This window comes from Cebus imitator, unplaced genomic scaffold, assembly GCF_001604975.1.
Source record: "Cebus imitator isolate Cc_AM_T3 unplaced genomic scaffold, Cebus_imitator-1.0 Scaffold5, whole genome shotgun sequence".
NCBI classification, from domain to species: domain Eukaryota; kingdom Metazoa; phylum Chordata; class Mammalia; order Primates; family Cebidae; genus Cebus; species Cebus imitator.
In genome coordinates this window covers 8,611,616-8,632,409 of record NW_016107320.1, presented here as the reverse complement: position 1 = coordinate 8,632,409, position 20,794 = coordinate 8,611,616, and the positions used below count along the sequence as shown (strand labels likewise).

General features: G+C 40.8%; 2 protein-coding genes across 5 annotated transcripts in view; one reads left to right on the top strand and one right to left on the bottom strand.

The window, feature by feature from the left end:
- TTI2 (TELO2 interacting protein 2) overlaps positions 1 to 11,321 on the top strand; it is a 14,176-nt gene extending 2,855 nt beyond the window's left edge. The window contains exons 3-8 of one of the 4 annotated variants that reach the window (XM_017536145.2): positions 500 to 686; positions 2,777 to 2,869; positions 6,715 to 6,902; positions 7,074 to 7,217; positions 9,481 to 9,643; positions 11,003 to 11,321. In XM_017536145.2, coding sequence (XP_017391634.1) covers positions 500 to 686; positions 2,777 to 2,869; positions 6,715 to 6,902; positions 7,074 to 7,217; positions 9,481 to 9,643; positions 11,003 to 11,107 — 880 coding nt within the window. In that variant the 3' untranslated portion in view covers positions 11,108 to 11,321. The remainder of the gene's footprint in view (positions 1 to 499; positions 687 to 2,776; positions 2,870 to 6,714; positions 6,903 to 7,073; positions 7,218 to 9,480; positions 9,644 to 11,002) is intronic. The other 3 variants (XM_017536135.2, XM_037741137.1, XM_017536151.2) reach the window with 3 other exon arrangements.
- MAK16 (MAK16 homolog) overlaps positions 10,648 to 20,794 on the bottom strand; it is an 11,166-nt gene continuing 1,019 nt past the window's right edge. Inside the window, exons 2-10 of the mRNA XM_017536163.2 lie at positions 18,297 to 18,346; positions 18,095 to 18,204; positions 17,926 to 17,990; positions 17,581 to 17,732; positions 16,432 to 16,486; positions 14,507 to 14,581; positions 13,527 to 13,634; positions 12,969 to 13,034; positions 10,648 to 11,861 (exon numbers count right to left, since the gene is read on the bottom strand). Coding sequence (XP_017391652.1) covers positions 11,664 to 11,861; positions 12,969 to 13,034; positions 13,527 to 13,634; positions 14,507 to 14,581; positions 16,432 to 16,486; positions 17,581 to 17,732; positions 17,926 to 17,990; positions 18,095 to 18,204; positions 18,297 to 18,346 — 879 coding nt within the window. The 3' untranslated portion in view covers positions 10,648 to 11,663. The remainder of the gene's footprint in view (positions 11,862 to 12,968; positions 13,035 to 13,526; positions 13,635 to 14,506; positions 14,582 to 16,431; positions 16,487 to 17,580; positions 17,733 to 17,925; positions 17,991 to 18,094; positions 18,205 to 18,296; positions 18,347 to 20,794) is intronic.

The window sequence follows — 20,794 nt, the reverse complement described above, 5'->3', positions numbered from 1 at the left end:
CACACACACACACACACACACCCCATTGCACTCCAGCCTGGGCAACAGGGCAAGACTCCATCTCAAAAAAAAAAAAATACACACACACACGCGCGCGCGCGTTAGCCGGGCATGGTGGTGCATACCTGTAGTCCCAACTGCGTAGGTGGCTGAGGCACAAGAATTGCTTGAACCCAAGAAGTGGAGGTTGCAGTGAGCCGAGATTGCACCACTGTACTCCTGGGCAACAGAGTGAGACTCTGGCTCAAAAAAAAAAGCATGTGTAAATATGTATCACTAAGTCACTTAGACTTAGTGACATAGTGATGATAGACTTAGATTCCTAAAATCTGAGTTCAAGTCCCAGCTCTGCTATTTTCCCCATTTTACAAATTAGCAAAGAATGGTCCTGAGGAAAATGTATTTATTTGAGACTGTCAGATGGAGGTTTGTTTTTTTTTTTTTTTTTTTTTGCTACTTATCACCATGTCACTTAATGTAGTTTCATGTCTCCACTTAGGGAATCCTGGAAGAATAACCCTGCCATCAAACATGTTTTCTCATGGACTCTGCAACAGGTCACTCGGCCCTGGCTGAGCCAACATCTGGAAAGGGTACTTCCCGCATCATTGCTCATCTCAGATGATTATCAGACTGAGAACAAAATCCTGGGTGTACACTGTCTCCATCACATTGTGCTTAATGTGGTAAGCAACCTCTGCCTTGCCATCCTTGTTGACAAGACTGACTGAGTCATTCCTGGCTTTTCTTCATTCATTATATCACTATTTTATTTTTGCTTATATCTTTTATTAACTGGCTTTCTGGTAATGCTAAGTCATTCTACTTTATTTATTTGTATGGTTTTTTCCTTATATTTTTCCTCTATTAACCTGGTAGAAGTTGTATCCCATGAGTAATGTAATAACTAAAAAAAAAAAAAATTATAGAAGAAACAGGAAGACATGGGTCATTATCAACGGAATAGCCAGATCTTGAGAACTGGTTAACAATTGACTTTCTTTTTTCTTTTCTTGAGATATTATCGCTCTGTTGCCCAGGCTGGAGTGTAATCTCGGCTCACTGCAGCCTCCACCTCCCGAGTTCAAGTGATTCTCTTGCCTCAGCTTCCCTAGTAGCTGGGAGTCCTCCCTTGTAGCCGGGACTCCCTAGTAGCACCACCATCTCCAGCTAATTTTTGTATTTTTAGTAGAGACAGGGTTTCATCATATTGGTCAGGTATGCCTCGAACTCCTGACCTCAGGTGATCCACCCTTCTCGGCCTCCCAGAGTACTGGGATTACAGAGCTGAGCCACCGTGCCCGGCCTACAGTTGACTTTCAAGGAGGAGAACAAAACAAACAAAATCAGAAATTGAAAGGGACCGCCTAAATGTGGAAGCTATTACTCAAGGAAAAAAAATTTTTTAAACTTTGTATTATGGAGCTTTTAAAATACACACAGAAGTAGAGAATGGTATAATTAATCTCCATGTACCTATAGGGGAGCGCCAAAGATCACTTCCAACCCTGACCCCCCACCTTTATTATTTTTTTTTTTGAGGCAGACTCTTGCTCTGTTGCCCAGGCTGGAGTGCAGTGGTACGATCTTAGCTCACTTCAACCTCTGCCTCCTGGGTTCAAATGATTCTTGTGCCTCAGCCTCTAGAGTAGCTGGCATTACAGTCACACACCACCATGCCCAGCTAAATTTTTTTTGTATTTTTTGTGAAGATGGGGTCTCACGATGTTGGCCAGGCTGGTCTCGAATTCCTGGCGTCAAGCAATTAACCAGTCTAGTCTCCCATAGTGCTGGGATTGATTACAGGCATGAGCCACCACACCTGGCCTCAGCCCCCTTTTTATCTCTTAGTGGGCTCTTTTCCTGGATCTAGAAACCAAATTGACAACAGGCAGATTAACAAGAGGAAACTATACACATTTATTAGTTTTACATGTACGTGGGGATCTTCACAAGAGAGAGAAGTCTGAAGAAGTGGCCAAAGCAATATACTTTTTAGACAAAGAATGATAAATTTTTCTTTTTTTTTACTACCCCTTTCCTAGCCAAATTTTCCTTTTTTAAATTTTTTTTTTATTTTTTGAGGCAGGGTGTTGCTCTGTTATCCAGGCCGGAGTGCAGTGGCACAATCATAGCTCACTGCAGCCTCAACCTTCTGGGCGTAAGCGATCCTCCCACATCACCCTTTCAAGTAGCTTGGACTATAGGCACGCACCACCAGGCCACACTAATTTTTTAATTTTTCTTTTTTTAATTGGTAGAGACAGGGTCTTGCTCTGTTGCCCAGGCTGGTCTGAACTTGGCCTTAAGTGAGCCTCTCACCTTGGCCTTCCAAAGTGCTGGGATTACAGGTATAAGTCACCATACTTGGCTCTAGGGTAGTCAGTAGGAAATATATGGTTGGGGGTAGTAGGGTGATAAAGGTTAGGTGGAAGATAAGGCCACTTTGTTCAGTTTATTTATTTAGGTCCATTGTAGCCTTCCATTCCAAGTCTCTGGTGATAAGTGCTGTTTTCACCCTGGTATGGAAAGCATATTTGACCCAGAGGAATCTTTAATCACTTGCTGTGTGCAGAAAGAGACGGGTCAGCTCACCCTTCCTGAATCTACAGTCTCTGCAGTATTTTCAACTCGAAATAATCATTGTACCAGTCTGGCATATTTTGGGATAACATGTTCTTCACTTCTTCATACCCATAATTCAATTTCAAAGACAGTCAACATTTGCCAATCTTGGGAAACTGTTCTTTTAATTTGATAATTTGTCTGGTTGCAGCCAGCTGCTGATTTGCTCCAGTATAACAGAGCGCAGGTTTTATACCATGCTGTTTTCAACCACCTGTACACGCCAGAGCACCACCTTGTTCAGGTAATAATACGATTTGTTCGTAACTGTGTCTAGATTCTCTAAATTCGAGTAGAAGGTTGCATTGTGTGAGTAGGAATAATTGAGAGACATTTTTCTGTCTTGGAAAGTGAGGATGATAACTAAAGCCTGTTGCCAAATTAAAAATATCTCAACACCAAGCAGGCATCCACATTCCTGAATCTCCACAGGTAAGCCAGTGTTTTTTCTTCGTCTGAATCGATCATATATTACTTTGGGCCAGGCGTGGTGGCTCACACCTGTAATCCCAGCACTTTGGGAGGCCAAAGCTGGCAGATCACCTGAGGTCAGGAGTTTGAGACCAGTCTGACCAATATGACAAAACCCCATCTCTACTAAAAATACAAAAAAATTAGCCGAGCATGATGGCGTGCACCTGTAGTCCCTGCTACGTGGGAGGCTGAGGCACGAGAATCGTTTGAACCCCGGTGGCGGAGGTTGCAGTGAGCTGAGATCACATCACTGCACCCCAGCCTAGGTGACAGACTAAGACTCCATCTCAATTTAAAAAAAAAAAGTATATTTTTTGGGGACAGCTTTATGTCTGAAAAGGTCTATTTTTATTAATTTAAATGTTCTTCTGTTTTGCTTTACATTAGCACACACACTTGACACTCCTTGCATGTTAGATATTGGAGTGTTATTTATTATTTCATCCAACAGACATGGTTTCAAGAGTATATGAATCACATAGGGTTTTTGGCTTTAAGAAAATCTTTGGGCCGGGCATGGTGGGTCATACCTGTAATCCCAGTACTTTGGGAGGCCGAGGCTGGCAGATCAATAGGTCAAGAGTTCGAGACCAGCCTGGACAACATGATGAAACCCCATTTCTATTAAAAATACAAAAAAATTGCTGGGCATGATGGCAGGCACCTGTCATCCCAGCTTCTTGAGAGGCTGAGGCAGGAGAGTCATTTGAACCCAGAAGGTAGAGGTTGCAGTGAGCCGAGGTTGTGCCATTGCATTCCAGCCTGGGTGGCAGGGTGAGATTCTGTCTCAAAACGAAAAGAACAAAAGGAAAATCTTTGGAGAGACATTTATATAAATATGAATATGTACTTAGATATTTACACACACACACACACACACACACACACACACACACACATACACACATGGTACAAAATGATAACTGCATTAGAAGAGGTTTGTATAAAGTGCAGTGGGTAGTTGGGCATGGTGACTCACGCCTGTAATCCTACCACTTTGGAAGGCCAAGGGGGGCGGATCACCTGAGGTTGGGAGTTCGAGACCAGCCTGACCAACATGGTGAAACCCCATCTTTACTAAAAATACAAAATTAGCCAGGCATGGTGGCACATGCCTATAATCCCAGCTACTTGGGAGGCTGAGGCAGGAGAATCACTTGACCCTGGGAGGTGGAGGTTGTGGTGAGCCAGGATCGCACCATTGCACTCCAGCTTGGGCAACAAGAGTTAAACTCTGTGGATAGTGCAGTGGCTGTCAAGCAGTAGGTAACTAACCAGGTTTGGGGTGACTTTAGGAGGCTTTGGGAAGGAGGTAATATTTATCATTATGAGGGATGAATAAGTGAAAGTTTCTCAGGAGGGGAAAAGAAACTCCAAAGACAGGAGAAACAAATTGTGTAAAATTAGAGGTGGAGGCAACCTTGTTTCTTTTGCCCAGGCCAGAGTACAGTGGCATGATCTTGGCACATTTCTACCTTCGCCTCCCAGGTTCAAGGGATCTTCCTGCCTCAGCCAACTGAGTACCTGGGATTACAGGCACGTGCCACCATGCCTGGCTAATTTTGGTATTTTTATCAGATATGGGGTTTTGCCATGTTGCCCTGGCTGGTCTCAAACTCAGTGTTTGTGACCTCAAGTGTTCTGCCCACCTCGGCCTCCCAAGATACTGGGATTACACATGTGAGCCACTCTGCCCAGCCTCTTTTTCTTTTTAGCAGTATTTTAAATACTGGGTATTAAGAATCCAGATAGTAACAGCCAGAAAGGTCAGGGTTCTTAAGGTGGTAGAGAAAAGAAATTTTAAGAAACCAAAACACCAAGAGAAAAACCAAAGGTCCCAGGAAAGTTAAAAGGGTGTACCTTAACCAAGCTTGTCCAACCCACAGTCCGCATGCTTCCCAAGATGGTATTGACGCAGCAGCCTAACACAAATTTGTAAACTTTCTTAAAATGTTATGATTTTTTTTCTTTTCTTTTTTTGAGCTCATCAGCTATCATTAGTGTAGTGTATTTTATGTGTGGCCCAAGACAATTCTTCTTCCAGTGTGGCCCAGGGAATACCCCTGGCTTAGACACTGCGACTTCAGCAGGTAGGGTCATCAAATTTGACCCAAATTTGGAACATTCTTAGTTTCTGTTTAGGAGCAGTTTTATTAAAAGTATGTATAAATATTGGCTGAGAGCATTGGCTCATACCTGTAATCCCAGCACTTTGGGAGGCCGAGGTGGATGGATCGCTTGAGGCCAGGAGTTCGAGAGCAGCTGGCCAACATGGTGAAACCCTGTCTCTACTAACAAATACAAAAGTTGGGTCAGGCGCGGTGGCTCATGCCTATAATCCCAACACTTTGGGAAGCTGACTGAGTAAATCACAAGGTCAGGAGTTTGAGACCAGCCTGGCCAATGGTGAAATCCCATCTCTACTAAAAATACGAAAATAAGCTGGGTGTGGTGGCATGTGCCTCTAATCCCAGCTACTCGGGAGGCTGAGGCAGGAGAATCACTTGAACCCGGGAGGCAGAAGTTGCAGTGAACCGAGACTGTGCCATTGCACTCCAGCCTGGGCAACAGGGCAAGACTCCATCTCTCTCTGTCTCTGTCTCTCTCTCTCTCTCTCTCACACACACACACACACACACACATACACACACACACACACACACTCTTAAATTCAGTTGCAATAAACCATGAANCACACACACACACACACACACCCCATTGCACTCCAGCCTGGGCAACAGGGCAAGACTCCATCTCAAAAAAAAAAAAATACACACACACACGCGCGCGCGCGTTAGCCGGGCATGGTGGTGCATACCTGTAGTCCCAACTGCGTAGGTGGCTGAGGCACAAGAATTGCTTGAACCCAAGAAGTGGAGGTTGCAGTGAGCCGAGATTGCACCACTGTACTCCTGGGCAACAGAGTGAGACTCTGGCTCAAAAAAAAAAGCATGTGTAAATATGTATCACTAAGTCACTTAGACTTAGTGACATAGTGATGATAGACTTAGATTCCTAAAATCTGAGTTCAAGTCCCAGCTCTGCTATTTTCCCCATTTTACAAATTAGCAAAGAATGGTCCTGAGGAAAATGTATTTATTTGAGACTGTCAGATGGAGGTTTGTTTTTTTTTTTTTTTTTTTTGAGACAGAGTCTCACTCTGTCACCAGGCTGGAGTGCAGTGGTGTGATCTTGGCTCACTGCAACCTCCACCTCCCAGGTTCAAGTGATTCTCCTGCCTCAGCCTCCCGAGTAGCTGGGACTACAGGGGAACACCACCATGCCCAGCTAATTTTTGTATTTTTAGTAGAGATGGGGTTTCACCATGTTGGTCAGGATGGCCTTAATCTCTTGACCTCATGATTCGCCCGACTCGGCCTCACAAAGTGCTGGGATTACAGGAATGAGCCACTATTCATGGCTAGATGGAAATTAAGAATGTAAAACAATTTGAAAATGTAAAGTAATAGGTATTTCATGTATTATTACTACTATCTTAGAATTTTATGGTATGAACCCTAAGGGCAGTAGATTAATGAAGTTCTAGAAAAGTCAATGAGTATTATAAATGCAAGTGGATGAACTATGCAGTGTCCTTCCATTCCTTCCTCCTAGGCTGTGCTCCTGTGTCTGTTGGATTTATTCCCCATCCTGGAGAAAACCGTGCACTGGAAAGGAGATGGAGCTCGACCCACCACCCATTGTGATGAGGTCCTGCAGCTGATCCTGACTCACATGGAGCCAGAGCACCGCCTTCTCTTACGCAGGACCTATGCAAGAAACCTGCCGGCTTTCGTGAAGAGGTGAGTCCCTGGGTTTTTATTTGTTATTAATTTATAGAGACAGGATCGTGCTATGTTGCCCAAGCTGGTCACAAACTCCTGGCCTCAAGCAATCCTCCCACCTCAGCCTCCCAGTGTGCTGGGATTACAGGCATGAGCCACTGCTGGTGTCATATTTTCTTTCATCTTTAGGTTGGGGATCCTAACTGTCCGGCACTTGAAGAGGCTGGAGAGAGTCATCATTGGTTATCTGGAGGTTTATGATGGACCTGAGGAGGAAGCCAGATTGAAGATATTGGAAACCCTAAAACTTCTCATGCAACATACTTGGCCCAGGTAATGGCAGCCTTTAGGTACAAAACTCAGCTGATTTTCTCTTGAGAACTTGCTTGAATGTACTTAATACATTTAGTACAAAGTACTAAATGTGTATCCTGTATTTGAATACCTCCTATTTTCACACACCTATAGGATTTTAAACTGAGAAAATGGCATTATAAAGATAAAATGGACTATAGTTACTTGAGGTGCGCATATTTGACCCTTTTACCAATGATCAGTTCCAGATTTTGACACTATTAAACCACTTCTCTTTGAAACTCTAGTATATCTTTAGAATGGTTTAGATTGGTGTTCTGCAGAATCCCCATCGAGGTACTCTTTGATGCCCCACAGGGAAAAAAAATTCTGTGGTCAAATAGGTTGGGAAACCATACAGGTTGTACATCTCTCTAGATTTAGAATGCATATTAGAAGATTAAAGGCCATTTAGAAGTATTGCAGTAAAGACATTTGCTTAACTTTGTTAATCCTAATGTTCTTTAAATCTAATTGAGAGTAGAGCACTTCATAGCACATCATTTAAGATCTGCAGAGCAGTGATCAGAATACCAATCTAGAGGCTGGGTGTGGTGGTTCATGCCTGTAATCCCAGCACTTTGGGAGGCCAAGGTGGGTGGATCACCTGAGGTCAGGAGTTCAAGACCAGCCTGTCCAACATGGTGAAACCCCGTCTTTACCAAAAATACAAAAATTAGTTGGGGGTGGTGGTGCACACCTGTAGTCCCAGCTACTCAGGAGGCTGAGGCAGGAAAATCACTTGAACCTGAGAGGAGGAGGTTGCAGTGAGCTGAGATCGTGCCACTGCACTCCAGACTGGGTGATGGAGTGAGACTGTCTCAAAAAATTAAAATTAAAAAGGAATACTAATCTAGGATATACTTGCTTGGAAATCATTCCAAATCTGGCTTGAGGTAGGTGTCAGGAACTGGTACCCAAACTGTTGAGTCATCAGAAGGATCTCTTGCATAGCTGAAAGTTGAGTTCAGCCAGAGAATCCAGTGCCCCAACAACATATAGTGTCTATTTAGGACCATATTCTCTCACTTCCTTATATATATGCAAGGAATCCAGAGTAATGTTCTCCGTGACAACCTTTCTCTTAGTCATATTGGTAACTGGATTGCATTTGTTTACTATCTTTCTTCCCAACTGAATTATAAACTCCAGGATAATGGAAAACTACATCTATTATAGTCTCCCAAAGTATACTTAGTACATGGTATTAAGAATACAAATGTTTGAAGAATGAATGGATTAGAAGAGAATGAGTCACTGGATGAATAAAATCGAATCAGACTGTCAGGCCTTTAAAGAGCAGAGATCAAGATTCCAAGAAGGGAGAGTGAATAAATGTAGGGAGTTAGAAAAGGAATGTTGTGTGTGTGAGGGGGTGGAGCATGGGAAATGGAAAATAGAGCTGATTATAAGTTGAATAACAGATGGAGGGCTGAGAGGCACCCAAACCGTAGGAAAATGAGGAGTATTTTTTAGATAAAAACTTTTTCTCCCAGTCACACATCTTTCCATAAATATGTGTTGTGCATCTTTTCACATTACAAGTTAAATTATTTTCCACCTTTCCTTAAGGTTTCTTATGGTTTTTTATTGTGATAAAAATAAGAATTTTCTATTTTAAAGTGAACAGTTCGGTGGGATTAAGTACGATCACAATATTGTGCAGTCACTACCATCATCCATTTCCGGAGCTTTACCAACACAATGAAAACTTTTAGAAAGGTGAATAGTTACAAGTAAGTAGGCTGGACTTCACTGATGGTGAGCTAGAATCTGAAATTAAATGACAGAAAATTCAAATTGACACTTAAGTCCCAGAAGCCAAGCTCATTTCCCTCACTCTTTAAATTCCAGGCCCGAGATGGCATTAAAGTTAAAGCATTGAGGGCTCTCTCCATGCATAGTTCAGTTAATAGAGTTGAAAAATACAAGTACCTGGATAGGCCCTTGTTTAGGGGAGATCCTGGTTTCCCCTTTTCAGCTCATGAAGAAGCTGTTTGCTTACAGTAGAATCAAGCTGTGTGTGTGTGTATGTGTATGTGTATGTGTATCATATTTTGTCTTTTGGGGTAAGAAATCTGGAGGCTGTCTTTGGTTCTGTTTTTAGGTCTTTTTTATTTAACCTTAACCTTAATTCCCTAATTTATGAAATGAGGGCTTTCCACTTGACAGTCTTTGAAGTCTCTTCCAATTTTAATATCCTGATTTAGAACATGAACATAGCTTTTCTTCTTAATTCCAGAATTTCCTGTAGACTTGTGGTCTTACTGAAGGCTCTCTTGAAACTGATATGTGATATAGCAAGGGATCCAAGCCTTACACCCCAGTCTGTTAAGAGCGCCCTGCTACAGGAGGCCACAGACTGCCTGATTCTTCTGGACTGCTGCTCTCAAGGACGGGTGAAGGTGAGGCAAACTGAAACTTGGTTTCACTTGGGCCTCATTATCCTTATGTAATTCCTGTGATTGATTATAATTTACTATGTGCCTGACCAAGTCTGAAAATGAACACGGAGGGTTTTAGATCTCCATATGAGCGCTCTAGCATTCAACACAGCTTGATATTTTTTCTTACTGATCTTTTAAAGCTATTCAGAACCATTTAGAACTAAAGACAGGAGGATCAGCACATGTTTCCGGGGTTAAGGACAAGAGAGAATGGGCAAAAGAAAAGCATTATGATCAAATGTTTGTAAAATTTAAGTTTTGTTCTAGTCTTCTGAATTAAAAATAAAAAAAAGTACGACTCCAGCCTGGTGACAAAGCAAGATTCCCTCTCAAAAGAAAAAAAAAAAAAGTAGAAATAATGGGCTATTAGCTCCCAGGAATAACATCAATAGAGCATTTCAGATATTTCCAGTTTTTTAGGGGGAACCATCTCTTAGGTAGATGTTTTCCAATATTCTTAATTTATCTACATGGAAATTCTTCCTTTGGTTTCATAATCCACAAAACTTCATTTCTCAAAGCCATAGCATATAATATGTATGTATTTCTATGTATTTAGTAAACTACTGCTTCTTTTTCTTTTTTGAGAGTCTTGCTCTGTCACCCAAGCTGGAATGCAGTGGTCCAATCTCAGCTCACTGCAACCTCTGCCTTCTGAGTTCAAGTGATTCTCCTGCCTCAGCCTCCTGAGTAGCTGAGAATACAGGCTAGCACCACCTTGCCTGGCTAATTTTTGTATTTTTAGTAGTGATATGGTTTCACCATGTTGGTCAGGCTGGTCTTGAATTCCTGACCTTGTGATCTACCTGCTTCGGCCTCCCAAAGTGCTGAGATTACAGACGTGAGCCACCGTGCCCAGCCACTGTTACATTTCTTATCTCTTTTAGAAATAAAAAAAAAAAAAAAAAAAAAAAAAAAAAAAAAAAAAGAAATTAATATCCTAAAAATATGTAGAGATAGTATGAATTGTTATTTTACCAGTTTATTCAAATGATTTCATCTTAGCTCTTTAATCTTGGGCAGTTTTCAAGCCCTAGATCCAGCTGAATTTGCCTTGGCTGGAATTCTGCTGCTTCATGAGCCAGCAGCAGATTTGCAAGCACATTAACACAGTTTTTAAAGCAATACCTTCAATACATAAGAGCTATATAAATTTAAAAATTAAAAAACTTAATACCTACTCTGTTTAGTGACCTGTCCCCGAGTGTGATCCATTCTTTCCTCCTTTGAGTAGGATACCAAGGAAGAAGAATCAAGCAAAAGGGGAAACAAGTAATTAAAGAAAAAAATCAAGGCCTGTTTGGTTTCATGTTTCAGGGTCTCCTGGCCAAAATTCCCCAAAGCTGTGAAGACAGCAAGGTGGTGAACTGTATCAGAAAAGTCCAGCAGATTTCTGAAGGCGCTCCCTATGATGGAACTTAAGACTTGCATTACTTTCCCAAGACAAAAGGACTCTCTTTCCATCCCAAATTGTATGAATGGAGTATTTAAGAAAAAAAGGTATTTTTACACTAAATTTGTAAGTTAAAACTGCTTTTTTCTTCTTTCCTTTTACCTCCACAGGAGTAGGGAAAGTAGAACAAGACAAAATTGAATTCCTTCCATTTCTAAATAAAGTTTGGGAGAAAAAAGGACACCAAGGAATTTAGCATTTAAAATTTAGAAATATTTACATCTATCCTCTCATTCCAGATTCAAGAACTCATCTGTTAAATTTCTTGGGCACAAGCTGTTACTTCAACACATATGCTATAAAAACACTCTCGTTCACAACTTAGGGCTTTCTTCACTCACTCCAGATTTCCACTCAGTCCAGATTTCTTGCCTCACTGATGTGGCATAAATAATAAAAACACAAATATTGTGTTTAATACAACACAAAAGAGCAAAAACTGGAGGTGTTTATATGTTTAAGATTAAAAAAAAAAAAAGTAGTAGTTCTGTATGTTCAGTCCTGGTATAAGTGTTTAAAGAAAAATCACGTGGTTTTGGCCTTGGCCACGGGCTCTGTCTCCTGCTCATATTCTATTTCCACATAGGCTCGTTTTCTCTGCAGTGGTCCTTTCAAGGGCATTTTGCCTTTGTGTTTCGCACTAAGGGCCTTTTTTTCTTCTTCTTCACTGGAGGATTTACCATCCTGATCTTCATCACTGCTGGCATCCAGTTTATCCATATCCTAATATGGGGAGAGAAAAGATAAGGGAGGGAAAATACTAGATTTCACCAAACTACCTTCATTGTACCCTCAATTTAGAACAGACTAAGGAGTTGATATGCCTGTGCCTGTGTTCAGAAACCTTCCCTATTTTTTTTTTCTTTTTTGGAGACTAGGTCTTGCTCTGTTGCCCAAGCAGGAGTGCAGTGGCATAGTCATGGCTCACTGAAGCCTGAAACTTCTGTAGTCAAGCAATCCTCCCACCTCAGCTTCCCGAGTAGCTGGGACTACAGGCAACCGCCACCACCCCCAGCTGATTTTTAATTTTTTCATCCTTTTTTGACATGGAATCTCGCTCTGTGGCCCAGGCTGGAGTGCAGTGGTGAGATTCAACTCACTGCAACCTCTGCCTCCTGGGTTAAGTGATTCTTCTGCCTTGGCCTCCCAAGTAGCTGGGATGATAGGCATGTGCTGCCACGCCTCGCTAATTTTTGTATTTTTAGTAGAGACAGGGTTTTGACATGTTGGCCAGGCTGGTCTTGAACTCCTGACGTTAAGTGATCTGCCCGCCTTGGCCTCCCAAAGTGCTAGGATTACAGGAGTGAGCCACTGCACCTGGCCATGATTTTAAAAAAATTTTTAGGCTGGGTGCGGTGGTTCACGCCTGTAATCCCAGCACTTTGGGAGGCCGAGATGGGCGGATCACAAGGTCAAGAGATTGAGATCATCCTGGCCAACATGGTGAAACCCCATCTCTACTACAAATACAAAAAGTAGCCAGGCGTGGTGGCACGCATCTGTGGTCCCAGCTACTCGAGAGGCTGAGGCGGAAGAATCGCTTGAACCCAGGAGACGGAGGTTGGAGTGAGCCAAGATTGCGCCACTGCACTCCAGCCTGGTGACAGAGCAAGACTCCGTCTCAAAAAAAAAAAAATTTTTTTTTTATTAGAGATGAGGTCTCACTATGTTGCCCAGGCTGGTCTCGAACTCCTGAGTTCAAGTGATCCTCCCATTTTGGTCTCCCAAAGTGCTGGGATTATAGGTGTGAGCCCCTGGCCATCTCCCTGTTCTTCTTGTTGTTGTTTTTGCTGCAGGCCAAAGGACAATCTTTTTACCCATGAAGCTCACCTCAAAATCACTTATGTCACTCTCATCCACCTCATCATCTTCGACAAATTCTTTTTTCCCCACATCCTATAAATAAAACATAACTGTTAGGTTCAGAATATATAATGAAGATTCATATTAGACATCTAAATAAGTACAAAATAACATATTCAGAACCAGAGTCTATTCACTAGGCAACCAACATTTAATTCTTCTGAAGTTTAATGCTTCTGAATTTTAAAAATTTTACGGCTATCAGATAATTCTTATTCTTGATTTAAAATTATTAGCAGTAAAACATCCTCATTATGGTTAAAAACTAGATACAGACAGGAAAGGGTTTATAATTTGTCACCTTGCAGGAACAATTTTAGAAAGCCAATAAATTAAGACTAAAAACTGTTAATAGTTTGTTCGTTAGCCTGAAGAGCAGCGCAAACAGTGCTAAACCAAAGTTAATCTTATGACAGAAAAGAGAAGACAAATTATTTTTGATTAGCTGACTAAAGATGATACTCTGTCTTTCAGTTATATACAAATAGTATCTAAAAGGTTTGGCAAAACAAAAACAAGACTTACTTCCTCATCATCATCTTCTTCCTCAGCATCTGAGGAGTCACTCTCTGCCTCCTGTTGTTCCAGGGCCTTGTCAAAGGCATGAATGGGGAAGTTGTAGATGTCTCCATACTGAAGAACATAAACACAGACTGGCTTTAACTACATTTGGATGTGACACTTGAAGTTCCATGGTCTGTGGGGCGTATTATTTTTTTCCCCAGTGATTAAATCAGAATACTTAATTTGATGAGTAATATTTTTAAGTGTAGATCCACCAGTGTCTTAAAAAAGCATGTTTTGAACATTTAAATCATCATTAGTTAGTATCAAATAGGTAACTTCTATGGAAGATGGGACCACATCATTTAAAATGTAATACTCTATAAAACCCATGCATTGGGACAAATTTAATTTTGCTAATAAGGATAAATAATAAGGAAACAGCATAGTTTAGTCATGTTGTCTGTTTAAACAACAGTAATTTTTAAAAAGAGAATAAAACCTTAGGCCGGGCATGGTGGCTCACGCCTGTAATCCAAGCACTTTGGAGGCCAAGGTGGGCAGATCACCTGAGGTTGGGAGTTCAAGACCAGCCTGACTAACATGGTGAAACCCTGTCTTTATGTTTTAAAGTGTATAAAAAATTTTTATAAAAATAAAAGAAAAAGAATAAAACCTTAAAAGACTAGGGTAATTATGGAGGAGAAGGAAAACCCTGTGGCTTTTATACAGAAATCTGGAGTTGCTGCCTTGGGGAATAGAGTTGAGAATAATGGCAAAAAGGGAAAGGTCTCTTACAGTGAATGAAGTATCAAGGGTAACCAAAGCATTTTATGTGCTTACATTGATTAAAATAAGTCAGGCCGATTTGGATTTATTTTATTTCGGGGATAAAATTCGAGCAGAGATCTTTATATAATGTTAAAAAACATTTCCCAATATATCTTAGCATCATACTACCACTTAAAATATTAGTACCCCAAAGCTACTGGCTTTCTCACCGTATCTTGTTTCAGTCTCTCCAGTAATTCCTTCTCAATGGCATTGTCTAGCTGAGCAGCTATTAATGCCTTTTCCTATAAGAGAGAAAGAGCAAATCCATTTAATTCATCAGTGCTCCTTATTCATTTTATAAAAATGGAAAAAACTACCAAGTTTTTTAATCAGAAAGACAATGTAATCATTTCCCCTCCTTGCTATTACTGGCTTTTGCCTTTCCAGCCAGATATATTTCTTCTTTCTCTTGCAAACTTTCTTGGGAATGTTTCCATTTTGAAATTCCTATGATTTTGTAAACAACATTCTAAATTCTAACAAAGCCTTTGACAGATACAAAACATGTAGGACCATATACCTCTAAGTGTCTCATAAAAAATCTAGCAGCTCTGGAGCCAGACTTTGTAAAAGCTGAGAAAAGGGAACAGAAATCTTCATTCGTTTACATTTTCTAAAATCATGCTAGCTTCTGTGTGATAGAATAGGTAAAAATTAAGTGATCTCTCACTGCAGATGATATAAGAGTGATGTTCCATGTTGTTCTCAAGAGTGGAATGCTTATACCTCAAGGGTGATCTGCTAAAGTGTAGGAAGAAAATACCCAAAATTTCTATGTATCTCTTTTTCCTTAAAAAATTTAATGTCATGGGCCAGGTGTGTTGGCTGACGCCTGTAATCCTAGCACTTTGGGAGGCCAAGGTGGGTGGATCACCTGAGGTCAGGAGTTCGAGACCAGACTGGCCAACATGGTAAAACTCCATCTCTACTAAAAATACAAAAAGCCGGGCATGGTGGTATGTGCCTGTAATCCCAGCTACCCGAGAGGCCGAGGCAGGAGAATCAGTGGAACACAGGAGGCGGAGGCTGCAGTGAGCCGAGACTGCACCACTGCACTCCAGCCTGGGTAACAGAGTGAGACTCCACCTCAAAAATAAATAAATAAACAAACATCATTACAACTGACATTGGTGCCTTGACTGTCTATAAGTAGTTGTGTGTCAGACACAGTGAGCAAGATATCTCAAGGAAGGAATACTGCACATAGCACTTGCAAGTGGTAATCTCACTCCTTTATTTAGGTAACTGTTTATGTTTGCCTAGTTAAGTGGATTCATAGTGGATACTGAATATTCTGCCAAAGACAGGGAGTAGTCATAAAGGTATGCTAGTTATCTAATGGCTTAGTACTTTAAAAAGTTGTAGAATCAGACCCACGTAATGGCTCATGCCTGTAATCCCAGCACTTTGAGAGGCCAAGGTGGGTAGATCACCTGAGGTCTGGAGATTGAGACCAGCCTGGCCGATGTGGTGAAACCTCATCTCTACTAAAAATACAAAAAATTAGCCAGGTGTGGTGGCACATGCCCGTAATCCCAGTTATTCAGGAGGCTGAGGCACAAGAATTGCTTGAACCCAGGAGGTGGAGGTTGCAGTGAGCCAAGATGGCGCCATTGCACTCCAGCTTGGGTGACAGAGTGAGAGTTATAGAACCTAAAGATAATCCGTGCATTTTCACAAAAAGAAAAATGTTCCAAACTTGCTAATCTTTTTCTAAGATAACAAATGGCTGTCAGTGGTGTGTAACCCAGTAGAAGTTTTAAAAAATAAATACACTTAATCTGTTTCTCCCAGACTAAGGCAAACTTTTAATAGTTTGAGGAAAACAACTGTATTTTGAAAGAAAAAATGTTCTGTGCACGTTTTGAAAAGAAAAGTGATAGATATGGCACTGCTGAAAACATGTCTCCTATAAAAATTGTAATCACACACTTTAAGAATGTGGAAAAGAATACTGTAATCCATTTAAAATTCTTGCAAATCTACATTTTTCAGAGGGCCTGAACAGTTTGCATAAGTGATGGTGACTGAATCTATAAGAGCCCGCCAGAAAGAAAATGTAGAAGGTATGAATATCACAACAATAAGTTACCTCTCTTCTTTTCTCCCTACGTTCCACCTTCTTACTCAAAGGAACCAGTTTCCTCCTAAGGGAAGGAAAATATATCAGAAAATCCAAGTTCATGTGCTATGTGTTCCTTTTTAGAGATATGAAAAAGGGACTGGAATTGGTTCTGTAGGGCTCAGCTTAATACATCAAGATGTACTATTTAAATGCTTCTACACATTTAATTCCATAAAAAGTTACATATTTTTACATATATTTTAATCTGGCTATTTTTGTTTACGCATTCTGGGATTCTCAGGGCATCTGCCATGCTAAAATTAAGACTTCAGTGAACTGAGAAAAAAGAATTTTCTGTTTAAGTCTGACATCATCTTTAGATTCTCTGTAGATCACAGTCAAAAAGGATTAGGGCCTAACAGTCTTAGAGAAGGTACTCTTAATTCTGGAGATTTCATATCACTTTTTAAAAATTAGTTTTCAGTGAATCCAGAGTAAAGTTCTTACATTCCTGTATATTCACATTTCTTAGCTCATTTTCAAATCTCTAATGTTAAGATTCCCTCAGGGAGTTATAGAGAAAATTTTCTGAAGGCTAGGCATGGTGGCTTATGCCTGTAATCCCAGCACTTTGGGAGGCTGAGGCAGGTGGATCACTTGAGGTCAGGAATTCTAGACTAGCCTGGCCAACATGGTGAAACTCCGTCTCTACTAAAAGTACAAAAAAAAAAAAAAAAAAAAAAAAAAAAAAAAAAAAAAAAAAAAAAAAAAAAAAAAAAAAAAAAGTACAAAAAAATACTTAGCCCAGTGTGGTGATGCATGCCTGTAATCACAGCTACTTGGGAGGCTGAGGTGGAGGCTGCAGTGAGCTGAGATAGCGCCACTGTACATTTTAGCCTAGGCCACTGAGCGAGACTGTCTCAAAAGGAGTTTCTTTTCTTTCTGAATTTTCTGAAAGATGTTCAGACAGCAAAGGTGATAATCAAGTTGTATTCCATTTTAAAAGTCCTGTCATATCAAAGGGCACACCTTTAGTCTAAGCCAAAGTTTCTTCTTAGTACATCATAACACACTCCACAAAGTTAAATAGAAAGTCCTGAAGTTTTACAATCTCAATTTCAAAACAAGCTCCATGAAAAGACAAATTTAAAAATAATGAATGATCCAAATACTTACTGTCGCTTTAGTGTAAGTTTTCTAATTCGAATTAGGTATTGGGTGATCTTGGTGAATCTCTGCTTACATTTGTGTCGAATGAAACGGGGCCAGTAAATCAGATTTTCATCTATTTGCTCCAGTGCTTTCTCATAGTTTTTACTAAGCCGGACCTACCCAACAGAAAAAGGAAGTTTGAAGGGCAAGTGTAAATGAATCATTAGGTTTTCACTGTCAGTGACACCTATGGCCTAATGAGGATGGCCTCAAAAGTTTAGATATGGTTAAGGAAGAGGGCATCATGATCAAGCACGTGGCTGTCATGCTCTTGATCAGTGGTCACTATAGATTTGTCGTAAGCCTTACCCGTTCCCAGAGACGCCGAGGAAAAGCTGCTCGTTCTATAACCTTCATATACAAGTAGCACTGTCCTGAGGATAAAGTAAAATAGCTTTAATGTTATTTGCAGAGACTAAAGAACATCCCTTTAAAAGCTGTGGAGCAGTCCTTCTAAAAGTTAAAACTGGGGAGTTACCTTTCTCTTCTTTAATAGTTGCATACTGGCTATTTGCCAGGGGACAAGATGACCGATTACAGAGTCCAGTCAGGCTGTATTCATTTCTGCAGAAGCTCTGAGTCTTGGTTCTAGAATGGGAGAAAAGAAACAAAGATTATAAAATGGGCTACCAAGAAGGCAAGTGAAGGAATCTTTGACCAAGTTGTAAATCCAGACTCACCTTATTTTGAAGGAACAAAATTGCTTGTTTCCTAGTGTATCCCAGATAACCTGCAAGACACAGTAAAAACCCATTTAAATTGCTCTGCCCCAAGAAATGCCATATTAATTTAAGAAGGCAATGTCCAAGGACAGGAATGAGAGGAAGAAAGGTTTTGTAAAATAGCCTAACTTGTTTACTTTTTAAAATACAAATAGCAGATTCTTATAGAAAAGCAAAATACCGATCAGCAATAATTATAACTCCATTACCCATAGATAAAATTTCATTACTATCGTGTAAATATTTTTTCAGATATTTTTGTGGACATTCTCTGTGAGATCACGAGATCACATTATATATATTTCATAATTTCCTTTTTTACTTATGTTCATTATCCCTTACTAAAGACTTCATGGGCTGGGTGCAGTGGCTCATGCCTGTAATCCCAGGACTTTAGGAGGCCAAGCTGGCAGATCACTGGAGCTTGGGAGTTCAAGACCAGCATGGCCAACATAGTGAAACCCCGTCTCTACTAAGAATACAAAAATTAGGTGGGCATGGTGGCAGGGTGCCTGTAATCCCAGCTAAGGCAGGAGAATCACTTGAACCCGTGAGGCGGAGCCTGCGGGGAGCAGATATCACACCACTGCACTCCCACCTGCGCAACAGAGTAAGACTCTGTCTCAAAAAAAAAAAAAAAAAGGCTTCATGGTATTAGATTTTTGGATATACATACCATAATTTTATCTCATTGAGGGCAAAGAAAATTATCTACTGCTATCCTGCCGTAACTAATGTGCTCTTTTTTCATTCAGCATTATAGATTTAATTTATGTGAGACACTGACATCTCCAAGTCCTGACACACAGTAGCCACTTAAGTGTTTGCTGAATGAAAGTATACTCTTTAAAGAGTTTTATCTATCTAGTTAGGAGAAAATATATGTAAACAAAGTATCATAAAGTAGCAGTAGGTCTAAAGGCCACACAGCATGCCTTTGAGTGTGCTACCTTGAGGAACTGGGGGGAAAAAGGCTTTACCACTATTAAAGGAAAAATATGAAGAGAGCCAAAGAATAAAACACACTTTGAGAATTTAATAGGTGTGTCCAGTGGGGGATGGTAGGAAACAGGTAAGAAGAATGAGGGAACTCATTTAGGCTTGTGGCTTTAAGTATCATCTCTAAGTGGATGACTCCGAAATTGTTATTTCCTGGTGAGACTTCCTCTCTGAGCACCAAATTTGTATAAGACTTCTCTACTTCAATAACTAAGGGGCGCCAGGTGTGGTGGCTCATGCCTCCCACCACTTTGGGAGACCAGGCGGATCACAAGGCCAAAGGCTCGAGACCAGCCTGACCAACATGGTGAAACCCTGTCTCTACTAAAAATATAAAAATTAGCTGAGCATGGTGGCATGAGCCTATGGTCCCAGCTACTTGGGAGGCTGCGGCAGGAGAATCGTTTGAACCCAGGAGGCGGAGGTTGCAGTGAGCTGAGGTGGTACCAGTGTACTCCAGCCTGGGTGACAGAGTGACACTCCATCTCAAATAAATAAATATCTAAAAGGCAACGTAAGTATTAACATATCCACATGGAGTTCTCAATTCCACATCCCTCATAAGAACAGTCTTCCTTAGAGTTCCCCCACTTCAATAAATAAAATCACCATTGAACTATATATTTATATCCTAAATCCTTCCATTTCTTCTTCACTTAATCCATCACCAAAGTCTTGTCAGTTATACTGACATAACAGGTCTCAAATTCATCAATTTCTTTTCATCTCTACCATTAAATTACTACCTTAGGTGAAGCTATTTTTGTTTTTAAACAATTTTATTTACTTTAGTGACAGGGTCTCTCTGTCACCCAGACTGGAGTGCAGTGGTGCCAACATAGCTTATGGCAGCCTCCGACTCTCGGGCTCAAGTAATCCCCCGCCTATGCCTTCCAAGTAACTGGGTCTTCAGGCAAGCACCACCATACCCGGCTAATTTTTTATTTTTTTGTAGAGATGGAGTCTCACTTTGTTTCCTAAACTGGAATCCAACTCTGGGCTGCAGGCGATCCTCCAGCCTCAGCCTCTCAAAGGGTTGGGATTACAGGCGTGAGCCACCATATCTGGCTTGAAGCAAACTTTGTCATACCCTAGTCTCCTTACTTTCATTCTTTCTCTCCAAAAATCCTTCACGCAGCAACCAGACAACTTTTCACAAACATAGATCATTAAAGGCCTAAAAACACTTCCTACAAGACTCCGCATGACCTCGCCCTGGCAAGCATATCTAATTTCAGTACCTGTCTTACATTGTCACTTAGATGACCCTTATATTCATTCTTTCATATCTTCAGCTCTTTGTATTTTACTGTTCCTATTGCCCAGATTGCTTTTTCCTCAGCTCAGTGACTGGCTTATTCTTACTTTTAGATCTCAACTCAAATATCTTCTGTTCAGGGAAACCGTCTATCTAATCTTCTATGAGTACCCCATCTGAAGTGGTCTTCATTATCCCT